Source organism: Oreochromis niloticus, linkage group LG23 (assembly GCF_001858045.2).
Source record: "Oreochromis niloticus isolate F11D_XX linkage group LG23, O_niloticus_UMD_NMBU, whole genome shotgun sequence".
NCBI lineage: Eukaryota > Metazoa > Chordata > Actinopteri > Cichliformes > Cichlidae > Oreochromis > Oreochromis niloticus.
Window position 1 is genome coordinate 34,592,961 of NC_031986.2, and position 12,497 is coordinate 34,605,457.

At 40.5% G+C, this 12,497-nt stretch overlaps 1 protein-coding gene across 2 annotated transcripts in view; it reads right to left on the reverse strand.

Moving 5' to 3' along the window:
• Window positions 1–12,497, reverse strand: part of ell (elongation factor RNA polymerase II) — a 34,528-nt gene that overhangs the window by 11,062 nt on the left and 10,969 nt on the right. For both annotated transcript variants that reach the window (XM_013275090.3, XM_019351724.2), the window contains 2 exons: window positions 10,651–10,695; window positions 1,165–1,286 (listed from right to left, as the gene is read on the reverse strand). In XM_013275090.3, the coding sequence (XP_013130544.1) occupies window positions 1,165–1,286; window positions 10,651–10,695 (167 nt within the window). The remainder of the gene's footprint in view (window positions 1–1,164; window positions 1,287–10,650; window positions 10,696–12,497) is intronic.

Sequence of the window (12,497 nt, forward strand, 5' to 3'; positions counted from 1 at the left end):
TTAAATATTAAAGACTATTTTCACTACTCCACCCCTTCACCGTGCATTCCTGCCCACATGAGAGCCATTAACCCCCCCGGAGGGCACAACTATTATTTTTTCAATTTCCAGCCAACTGTGGGTTCCCACAGTACGACTCACTGCGGCATCAAATCCTATTCTTTCACAGACTTTCCGGCTCCCTTTGATTCCCATCCACTTTGATGGGGATTTGGCAGAAAATGAGATGGTGCTAGCACAGTTGGTGGAAGCCGAGCTCTGTCATTTGGGTTTTAGACTGCAACTGGAGGTTGACGAGGATCAAGTCGGAGATTCGAATTAACTCCAGCTGACCCACTTTTTAAAAATACTTTGAGAACAATGGGGTCAGAAACTTGACAAGTACAAGATCCCTGTAGTTCCTCATTCTGTTCCTCCATTTCCTTCCTCTTCGACGCACACATCTGCCGGCATTAATTTGATTCAGTCACAGTTTGCGGACGTTATGTGTCGAGTCCTTCCCACCTCTACTTGCTGGGATGGGCCCGACCACCCATGATTGAAGTTTAACTGTATTGGAACACCAGATAGCTTAAGTTCTTACCTTAACATTATTTTGCAAGAATATTTTGTTTAATAACTCAGGTTTGGGTTAATTTGACAGAACTATGTCGTCACTCGGCTTGCAGCACCTTTTCATATTTAACTGGAAAAAGATGAAGAAAGAATGAACCATTTACCAAAGTTCACAAATGTCACAGAGTCCCGGGGCCGAAACCCCCATTGTCTCCATCTATGCTGCCTGTAAGGCGGTGAATTGAGAGACCTGATGATTGGCCTCAGGTCCCGAGTTTAACAGTATTTCCAAGCAACAGTCTGCCTGGAAATACTCTTTAGATAATTGAAGTCCAAAGACTGCTGACTATTTACACATGGTTTAAATATGTTGACAGAACATGACATTACATCTAGTCCTCTTGTGTTTTTATGGAGTGTACCTAGTGCCAGTCCCAAGCCCGGATATATGGGAGGACTGCGTCAGGAAGGGCATCAAATCAAACATGTGCATTCACCTGCTGTTGGAGGACTGACTCCTTGGGAAATACGCGCGCGACCGTAGGCACCTTCGTGTATTTACATAAGAGAAATGAATAAGAAAGCACTGTTTGTGTTTGCACTCATCACCTGGTGATGTACTGCTGGATGCAGTCGAAGCTGCCCTGGGGGTTATCTCTGCCCACATTCGACAGGTAGAAAGTAAAAGTTTGGAGTTCACTTGAATTTTCTGAGCGTGGTATTGAAATTTTCTGTTGAAGACAAAAACAAAACACACGATACATTAACTCAGCATGAAAGTAAAAAAAAAACAAAAAAAAAAACCCAACAACAACATAAACCTCAGCAGATTATGGATTTCACGAAGGTCTGATGCATATTAAAAACATGTTTAACATACTTTCCAGACACTTTTCCTGTATGTTGTTTGCATTGCTGTAAACAGGATGTCACTTGGTACATAACATTTAAAAAAAATTAAAAAAAAATCTGACAAAGCTCCAGAGATTTTCTGCTCATTTAAAAACCACACAAAATGCATGTAAATCTCCCACCTTGTGTTTCTACAGCATTCATTCACAACTACAGAGTGTTTTAATTGTTGTCCAAACGCACCACTAAAATATGTTAGCAGAACAACTATGGTAGGCATTTCTGCAGTCTGTGGCCTTTGATGTAGTTGCAGTGCGCACATACTACTCTGCCCCCACAAACAACCCTCCTCCAGCGCTACAGGTGTCGCTTATAAAAGACTGAGGTGAACGTAGAATTAACCACAGTCATCTGGCTAATAAACCTCTTATCATAAAGCAAAGCTTCTGGATACTTTGGTTAAGTAGAGGAAATAGTTTTAGAAGAGAGCCGAGATTCAGATGTTGCGTTTTTCCTTTAAAGTAGATTGGGCACTATTATAGTTAGGCTCTGTGTGAATACAGCTGACATTTTAATGCAGTGCAAAGAAGCAGGCTGGTAATCTTAAAGGGCAATGTGTAGAGTAAATGGCAAATGGCCTGTATTTATATAGCGCTTTACTAGTCCCTAAGGACCCCAAAGCGCTTTACACATCCAGTCATCCACCCATTCACACACACATTCACACACTGGTGATGGCAAGCTACATTGTAGCCACAGCCACCCTGGGGCACACTGACGGAGAAAGCACGGGGCGACACCCAAACCTTAGCTGACACACTTCTGATTCACCTCAAAATGATTTTATTACGCTGTGAATTCAACAGCGAATCGATTCGTCGTGTAAAGAAACTCCTTCACTAAAGGAGCGCGAGCGGAGGCAGAGGTTTGTGTTTTCAGCCCATCTGACCAAATTCAAGTGGTATCACCGCCAAGGACTGTGCATCACACTGAGCCAGAGTGACAAAAGGCTGAAGTTACTTATTAGGTGGTTTTGGACACCTAGCAAAGGTCCTCTTGATTGGTGAGCAGGTTACTGCTGGTGACCCAGCCTCGATCAGAGGCTCTACCTGTGACTCACTGGCTCCTTAATCAGTGCTGGAAATCACATGCAGGCGGCTAAACTGTTTTACCAAAGACAGCAAGTGTGGAGGCTGCAGGTGACACAATCACCTGTATTTTCCTACCTGTAAAAACTGTTCCATGACTCTGTAAACAGCTTTGTTAATAAAGGGAAAATGATCATTTAGAAATTATAGCACACTTTTTCCTCGTTATCTGCATTAGCCCAGTTAATTAGCAGCAGTAACACTGACCACCCTCCTACACTGTACTGCCTGTATTTACAAAGAGAGAGCAGGGACAAGACTGGGTGTAAGAAGAGGGAACTCAGAAGTTCCTTTCTTAGGGAACAAAGTATGACTCAAGTGCACAACAAGATTTATGAAGAGTGAAGTACACCGCCTGCGCTCAGAAAACAGCACAACTGTAAAAACACCCGTAAAACCAGCCACACCTATCAGCACCATCTGGTGATTGTGCTCACATCCACGTTTGTCCCGTTTAGTAAATCTGGCCCTATATGTACTCAATGTTCTTGCTCCATTTTGTAATGAGCCCTGACCCCATCGCTCGTCTTTACAGATCAACTGGCAGTGTTGCCATTGCAACAGAGACAAATGGACGCAGCCCCATTATGACTCCAGCACCCACATACTTACTTGTACCTGCAATAAAACTCTGGCCTACAGCAAACAGGAAAAAAAACAAGACAAGAGAAAATACAGACTATGCAGATAAAAGCAGCTTACTCTAAGATCAGTAAGGGCATTTCTATTGAGCGTTTCATGCTCGAAAGTGTTGCCATCAGAGCTAGCAAGCATCTCCAGGCTTTCAGCACAATATAAAACCCGTTACGGCAGTTTGAGAACACGAAATGCACGTGGGAAGAAGATCAACAATGATACAGTATGTCATGGTGTTGAAAGACACCTACATATACAGTTTAAACATACTGTATGTGTGTCACGTTTAGTTGAAAGAGTGGCAGATCGATGGGTTGACTGTGAATCCAGATCTAATTAAGAGGCACCGGAGCTGACTGAGAGGCAGGGCACAGGGGAGTGACTCAGTGACTCAGTGACTCACGTTGGAGAGGATGAAAGAGTGAGAAGAGGCTCCTCCACACCAAATGGCTCAGGCTCCACGCTAACAAACTGTCGAAACCACCACGTGGACACATGAACTTACTCATCCATGAACAAGCACTGCTTCTAAAGAATGTTATCACCGTTGAGATCAAAACCTGACGAGAAAAGCCTCCCTCACAACCAAGACCGAGTCTGTGTCACCTGTGCATCTGGATCACCAAAGTGTCTTTGTTCACACTGAGCAGGCAGGACTAGACACGGATGATTTTTTTTTTTTTTAATATATGCATTAAGTAGAGCCAACATTTTAATAATACATTAAATAAGTTATGAACTTTTAACACTCGCAGTTGCTGAAAAATGTGACTGCAGATCCGGTTTGGTCAGAGTACCCAGAGCTTCAGTCTGCATCAAGACTAAGAGGCGGGCGGATACTAAAACCTACTATCTCTTTAGAAGAAAATTGGGTTAGGCTTTATTTGTACGGTGAAAACCTTCCAATTATTAAAGTTTTGAAAGCTTTAGCACAAATCAGAGGAATACAAACAAAGAAACATTTTAAAGAGATTACCCATCACCACCTTGTGCTGGGACCGTCTGATGTTCAACACATAACCTAATTAAGTGCAGTTCTTTGCAGTGTTAAAAAGGATCTGAACAATGAAATTTAAAAAAAAAAAAAAAAAAAGATAAATAATAAAAAAAAAAAGAGAGAAGTTGTACAGAAACGGGGATCCAGCAAATTTACACCAGTCCCTTTAATTATTTTTAATCAAGCCAAAACCCCACAAACTTGATATCCACACCTCTCATCACGGTGAGAAGAAATAAGTAAAATGAATAGAAAAATCAAGTCAGCAAACAGAGACTGCACCAAGGAAACAATAAAATCAAAAGGTGTCATTAATAAGTCATCTATCAGCTTTCATTATCTTAAAAACTTGCTAGTTATGTGCTAAAATATGAATCAAGGAAATATGCTTGCCTTGAGTCTGTCAGTGTCAAGTCTTGGCTTAGAAAGTAAGAAAAAAATAGATTAATAAATTGGAGACACCAAGATTAAATGGATGACACTATTGACTTGTTCAGCTTCAAGCCAGCCAGAGAGCTGTCCAAATCCTCTCCAACTGAGCCGACTACACTTGACTAGAATTCATGGTGCCCGATATCAGGAGCAGAGCAAGAAAGTCATGAAAAACAGTGATTCATGAGGAGAGACACGATGGATCTGGGGGAGGATAAGAAAACAATAACGACTCCCCCCCCCCCCCCCCAGATCTAATAATTGACCCTCCAAGTCCCTTTTCAGAGGGAACAGCAATCAAACGCTGAATGGAAATCTGAGGGCGAACTCTGCAAACCCAGAGTCGGCCCTTACCCTGGGCACGCCCACGAAAGAGCAATACGACAATCAAATCTGGAAACATGAGCCAGTCCTGCTGCTGGTACATGTGCACAGCACTGGTTTACAACAGTGCTGAGGTAGCAGGCTTATCTGTATCTATTTAACTAAGAGATGCATAATGATAATTTTTCTTTGCACTCTGCATCCATAACACAAACAAGCATGGTATTTTTACACGTGCTGCAGTGGGAGGAGCCAGAAATGCCACTCATCAAGCAGTTAATGAATCCGTTATGAGAATTTGTGAGTATGTGGGAGAAGTACAACCTGCAGGAAAACATGTTTTAAACATAATCTGGGGGCAAAGCTACTGAATGTTTCAGCATTTTCAGATTCAGATTCAGATTTAACTGCTGATCGTCTGCATGCTGGTTTTATATCGCATCGTGTCCCTGGCTCTAGAAGATCCTGTGGACATGAACACTATTGAGCCACGTGCAGTCGTGGGTTTAATGAATCTTTTATCTAACTTTGCAGCAGTCTGTGCATTTTCCAAGTGGACAAGAACAAGTGGTTAAAAAGTTTTTAAATCTCAATCCTGATGACTTTGCTCTGTGGGATGATCAGTGTGCAGGAAAAACTCTGGTACATCCACCACCTCTTCTGAAGAACTCATAAAAAAAGGACGTGTGTGTGTCACTTTTACCAAAACTACATTTTAGGACAGAATATTTCTGCAGCCAGAATGAAATATGAGGGAGAGACGTCTCATCATCCAGATCAAAGTTTTCCATGTTTTATGCAGCCAGCGTTTGTGTTTTTTGGCCATTTAAAATATGAAACCTGTCTGGAAAAAATGGCTCCCATTTTGTTTCTAGCCTTTTGGATTTTTCCCCACTTTTCTAAAAGGTATGTGTGCAAACTCTGTCAGAGCTGAACCAGATGAATGAATCTGAGTGAATGAATATTGGATCTCTTGACAGCCAGGCCATCTGTTCTGTAATTCAGCCACTTTCACACTTATGACTTGCATTCTCATCTTAACACCAACAGATTTTTTCCCTGAGCGAGCCTGCTGCATCATAACTGCAGCCTGAAACGACCGGGCAACAGACAGCAGGACCTTCTGCAGAACATGTGACCAAATGAGTGTTAAGTTAAAGACAGGTGGGTAGGTAATGCCTACCATGACGCCCCTTATAAAAACTGCAGCGTCACATTGAATAATCAGCCTGTAAACTGGAGATAAAGCTATCTTTCCACAGCAGACGTGTTCATACACATAAAATAAATGAGCATTAAATGAAATAGAGCCTGGCTCCATGGTTCTGCAGTGCACCAAAATACTGACAGACAGGAAAGCTTGCTACAACTCTAAATACAAGGCTATTGTGCATAATGTTATAGCAAGAATATTAGTTCTGATTTTAAAAACAATGCAAGCTGAAATACTAAATACTTGGCTACACTTGAGCTACAGCAGTGGTCACATCTACTGCTTTACAGGCGTTTATAAGACTACATACATAAATGATGAATGGAGAGTTTCTGCAGACTCTGGTCTCTTTGTGTACATCAGGAACCAATTCGTGGATACACTCAAGCAAAACGTCTCATCCTGAAAATATTTTTAACATATTTAGAGCATTAGACTTCCATAAGGAAACACATATTGGCAGATGTTTTGCTAGCAAGCAGGTTTTTAAAAAAAAAATTAGTTTTCAGTGTGCTGTTAGAAAGTATACCAGCCACCAATCTATTTAACTTGGTCCATCAGTGGAAATTTAAATTCTGTCTGTTTTATTTTAACCATTTTTCATGTTTAAGTTCAAGCATTCATTGTGCCTGCTGAGACCTGGTGAGGAGGGAACTATAAAGCTTATGAGGAGGCTGCCTGAGGTTACAACGGAAACAGTAAGGCACATTTTAACCACATTTCTCAATACGGTGCCAACCTGTGCCGGAGCTTTTTATATCACGTTCAGTGACCGAGGATAACCTGGTGTCAAAGCCTTTACATAAGCCAACAGCCTGGGGTGCAGACGAGGCAATGCCAATGGGAGCGAGTGTGTAGGAGGGCAGGATTAAGACAGATGTATGAAGCATAATTATGGATAAAGATGCTAGAAATCTCGGCTTTTGTGGGTATTGTGACCACGCTGGCAGAACAGAAACACCACTTTGGACACAGATGCACTGCTAACACAACATCTGGGCATGGCAGACTACAAAACAAACTAAGCCACCGAGTGTCAAACCAACACTGAGGTTTCCAAAGACGAAGAGCAAATAGACAGTGTATGCATGTCAGACGGGGCAGGCTGACACACGTCAAGCGAGCATGTTTCCTTTAATGGAAGAAGCTGCTTGTGCAGAGAATCCCTGTAAGGGTGTTCATCATTGTCGGACAGTTAGCTGCTGACACAAGGAACGCTGGCACCACGGTGACATTTTTATATCATGGAGAGGCACAATTAAATTATAGGATTTGAAGGACAAAACAAAACCGTTTCTCCATGAAGTCTACTTTTGTACACAAACAGGTGTGAATTTCAGCAATATGAAACACCTGGAGCGTCAGTGCGTTCTGCTCACTTTGTTTACTTCACTGTCTGCTACTCGTTTTGCATTAAGAAAGAAAACTGGGCACTTTGCATGGCACTGCTTGCTGTACCATGCAAACTATACCATGCAAACTATACCAATACTCATGCAAAATATTATCAGGATGTCCTAAAAACTCCCTGAAAAGCCTTCAGTTAATCCAAAATGTTGCAGCAAGAGTACCGACAGGGACAAGAAAGAGAGAGCATACTTCTCCTATATTGGCTTTCATTCATTGGCTCGCTATTAAATCTAGAATTTAAAATCCTGCTCCTCACATACAAGATCTTAAATAATCAGGCCCCATCTTATCTTAATGACCTTATAGTACCATATTCACCCCATTAGAGCACTTTGCTCTCACACTGCAGGCTTACTTGTTCCTAGAGTATTTAAAAGTAGAATGGGAAACAAAGCCTTCAGTTTTCAAGTCGCTCTTCTATGGAACCAGCTTCCAGTTTGGATTCAGGAGACAGACACCATCTCTACTTTTAAGATTAGCCTTCAAACTTTCTTTTTTGCTACAGCATATAGTTAGGGCTGGATCAGGTGAGCCTGAATCTTCCCCTAGTTATGCTGCAATAGGCGTAGGCTGCTGGGGGATTCCTATGATGCATTGAGTGATTCTTCTTCAGTCACCTTTCTCACTCACTATGTGTTAATAGACCTCTCTGCACTGAATCATACCTGTTATTAATCTCTGGCTCTCTTCCACAGCATGTCTTTTATCCTGTCTTCCTTCTCTCACCTCATACAGTTGCAGCAGATGGCCGCCCCTCCCTGAGCCTGGTTCTGCTGAAGGTTTCTTCCTGTTAAAAGGGATTTTTCCTTCCCACTGTCCAAAAAAGTGCTTGCTCATAGGGGGTCATATGATTGTTAGGTTTTTCTCTGCATGTATTATTGTAGGGTCTACCTTACAATATAAAGTGCCTTGAGGCGACTGTTGTTGTGATTTGGTGCTGTATAAATAAAATTGAATTGAACTATTAAGTAGTTCAATCTGACCATTTTTCAGTTTGGACAAATAAATGTAAAAATCTAATAAAATCAAATCAGAAAAGCCTCAACTCTGGTTAAAATAAATACCATTAATTTTTAAAAATTACAAATATACAAAATTCGATGTAATCACTTATATAAGCTCACTTTAAACTTTAACTCTGTTACAGTTTTGTACTAGAGACAAAATTCAAAGAGATCTGGAAAGTGGAGAAGATCAATGTTAACAGGACATTTGGTGTCCTGTATGATACTTGGGTGACAAAACAATCAAATATCATTCGTCAGAATTCCCACTGTGGACAAACACATGACTGACAGAGAGTATACATGAAACACGAGCCTTCCTTTATCTTCCTTTCATAACATGTCTGAATATAGGTATGAAGACTGAAGCAGGGGACATGATGAGGTTTCTTTTTTCCCCTGTACTAATCAGTTTTGTCAGATCACATTATTTGGAAGGAGAAGCAATAGAAAACAAATTTACGTGACTAACATCACGACAGGCTCAAACGGCTGCCTCAAGTTCTGTGGCAACAGTGCTTAAAGGTCGAGCAGTGCTTACAAAGCACATGACACAATGGCAAAGAGTGCATCATTACATTTAGCATCTTTTTAAACTCCTCACACTCACAGTGTCATGCTTACAAAGAAACAGCAAACTTGTTGAGTGCCTCACCACTGAAATCATCTTGAAAATGTGAACTGCGTTATACAATCACCTGCCATTCTGTTAAGTACACCTTACCGTAGAGCTGGGCGATATAAGATTTTTTCATATCACGATATGTTTTTTTCATTTCAGGCGATAACGATATATATCACGATATAAGCCAAATAACTATATTTGTAAGATTTAAATGTGCCGTTGCTCACAAGTAAAATGTGAAATAATTAGCAGCTTGTTTTAATTAAAATATTTATTTCCCATAATAAGTTCAACAGGGCAGATGTACTTAAGGAACATGAGACTTCAATTTCAGATAAATAAAGGCAAATATTGCAAACTACACAAAAGGCAGCCGCTAAAGCGTTTAAGTTTCAAAATAGAACAAACAAAACAGACTACTAAATTGTCAATTCCACTTAGAAACAAAATATTAATTCTAAAAATAAATCTTAGGTCGTTTTACAGAAGAACAGACAAAATTGACTAACTTTTGTCAATATCAAATAAACTGAGAACTAAAAGGAAATTCTCAATCTCTCCTTGTTGTATAGCTTAGCTTTTCAAACAGTTTTAACAGTTACTTTAGTCTGACAAAAGCTGAATGACGAATTAGCGCTTTCAGTTAGAGATTGAGCATGCACCGCTTTATTGTATTTCCAGACTTGCTTTCGGCACAATTTACAGTGCGCGCTACTCTGTTTTTTGTCAGACTTGAAATAGCCGAAATACCTTCACACTACGGAACTTCTGTGGCCCTTCCGTTCGACAAGCTCTCCGACATTGGAACCATCATCTGTTTTTTCTTCGGTAACCTTCGCTCACGCTCTCGGTTGATTTTTCTCTAGTCGGCAAACTCCTTTCCTTCATTACCCGGGCTGCACGGCTGCAAAAACAAATACACGTGCGCCTTGGCGCTTGTGCTGTACGTAACAAGTCACGTGACGTGACGCTGCAGCTGTGATTGGGTCGGCTCTGCGCTACTTAATTTGGATTGGCTGTTCTTTTTTTTTTTTTTTTTTTTTTTTTAATAGGAGAAGAGAGATGAGGCCTATCGCAATAGTTTAATTTTTCTATCGAGAAAAAGTTATTTCGCAATACATATCGTTATCGTTTTATCGCCCAGCTCTACCTTACCGTCTTCAGAACAAGGTCCTCTGCCATCAATAAAGAATTTATTACCCAGAGAACTGCCTATTACTGAACCTCTCCGTGCCTAAATGAATCAAATTGCTGTCACGTGGCTGATACCCGCATTAACAAGCAGATGGACAGGTGTAACTAACAAAATGACTGATAAATGTGTAATAATGACATCTTAATTTTGAAAGTGAAAGTGGCAAATACCTGTGATGATTAAACAAGTTAAACTGTAATAAAACTGAGGTGATGTTGTAGGTATAGCAACGTGTTTACGTAACGTAATACGTTCTTACCCCTTGGTTTCCATTAAATCTTATCAATGGCGATGATGACAGGACCTGTGAAACGAAACAAAAAGATCAATTAACGTCAGCCAAGTTTCCACAAACACCTTATAGGTTTTCAATTAACTGCTCATGTATGGATATTAAAACTGTTCAGTGAGGGCAAAAATGTGATTTTGAAACCGTCAGCAGTAGATTAAATAGTAACAATGGTAATAAATGGTAACAAAGTAAAGCCATCATCATTTCTGTCCTTTATCTTCAGCTATTGGAAAAGATACCAGACACTTTGATTTCACGTGCAGATGGTAAAACTGTGGTTTTACCATCTGCAACTGGGTTGGGTACAGGAGCTAGCAGTTTATTCCAGTATAAATGAACTGTGATAGACAGGGAAGACTGTGAAAAATCAGCCCTGCATTGGAGAAGCAGAAGCAGTCACGGGTGTAAATGAGGAAGTGCAAGAACAGTAAAAAAAAGAAGCTGCCTGCAATCATGTGGTCACCTTATGGCTCAAGTAAACAATACAGAAGAGAACTTCTGAAAAGGCATGTTATGTGCCGCAGACCACAAACACGTATGGATTTGTTTTTATGCTGAAGAGTTGATGGTCACATCAATGGTACTGAAAGCAGTAATGCAAGAACACCAGAAATAAACCAGAACAGACCATTTCACACTTTCTAACAGAAGACGTGAGCGAGACGACCCATTTAATTTCACAAAATTAAAACTGACAAAATTGTGACCTCCCACAAGCAGCAATAATTTTGTAAACACGGGAAAAGCAGCACAGAACAGATTTTCCAGTTTGCTTTCAAGGGAAACTGTTTCCTCATGAGTCCATTTCTTATAAATTTAAATTCTCTTTCAGTTTAACGATTCTCAAAAGAGTGAAAAACATCACAGCATTCTAATTCCCGGACTTGGGGGATTAAAAAAAATACATGTGCATTCTTAAAATAAAATCTGGTGCTGACGCTAAGACAAAGCAGGGAGCGGCACAGAAAGCCAAAATTAATCAATCAGCTGTTTGCTTCAAGCTAAACTGGACCTTTGACAGTGCCAGTGGCTCCAGATAAAGAGGTTTTGGGGCGTCAGTCTCACAATTACAGGTACTGTAGGTATTGTAAGTACCGTTAAACATTTAAACAGCACTTTGGCTTTTCTGATGCTGCTTTAGTGGATTAAATGTGATCAAGTGAGAGTACTAAAAAGTTCAAGGCAGGGTAAGCCTATTAAAGACACAACATGCTTTGTATTCTTGCCTGAGCCTGACCCAGAGATCCAGCACTTGCATATAAAGATAAGTGAGTTACTATTTTCTGTGTGGTTTCACTTAAATTTCATCTTATTTTTTAATTTCAGGCCTTAATAGTATGGACCACATTTCTAGCATAAGGGCCGGTGCAGAACGACTGCAAGTCTCTACCCATTAAAAGCCTACTAGGAGGAACTCGAAGCTCTTTTCAGAACTGAGTGGTTTCTGGCATATTTCTTATGGACAAGGGTGACTGGCTATGCCTCAAACGCTAGTGAGGATGGTCTCTGCCTATCCAACTACCTTTGGAAAAGCCCACATACTATTCTGATGGCCATCAAACAACATTTCAATATATACCGAGGTGACGAACTCTTCATGAAAGATACTGAAAGACTTCTGTATATAATTTTGGGAAATTTTTTCCTCGTGTCATGTGTGACCTCAGTGAAAACCCTCCAATGATTTTATGGTGTTAGTCACTAGTTTAAAGGTCTTCTTTAATACTGTAAAATGTTCATTTTGTGGATTTTGTTGTCCTATTTAGAGCTAAATAGCAGACAGAAACGCTTTAGCGCATGGTTAACTCGTCTTT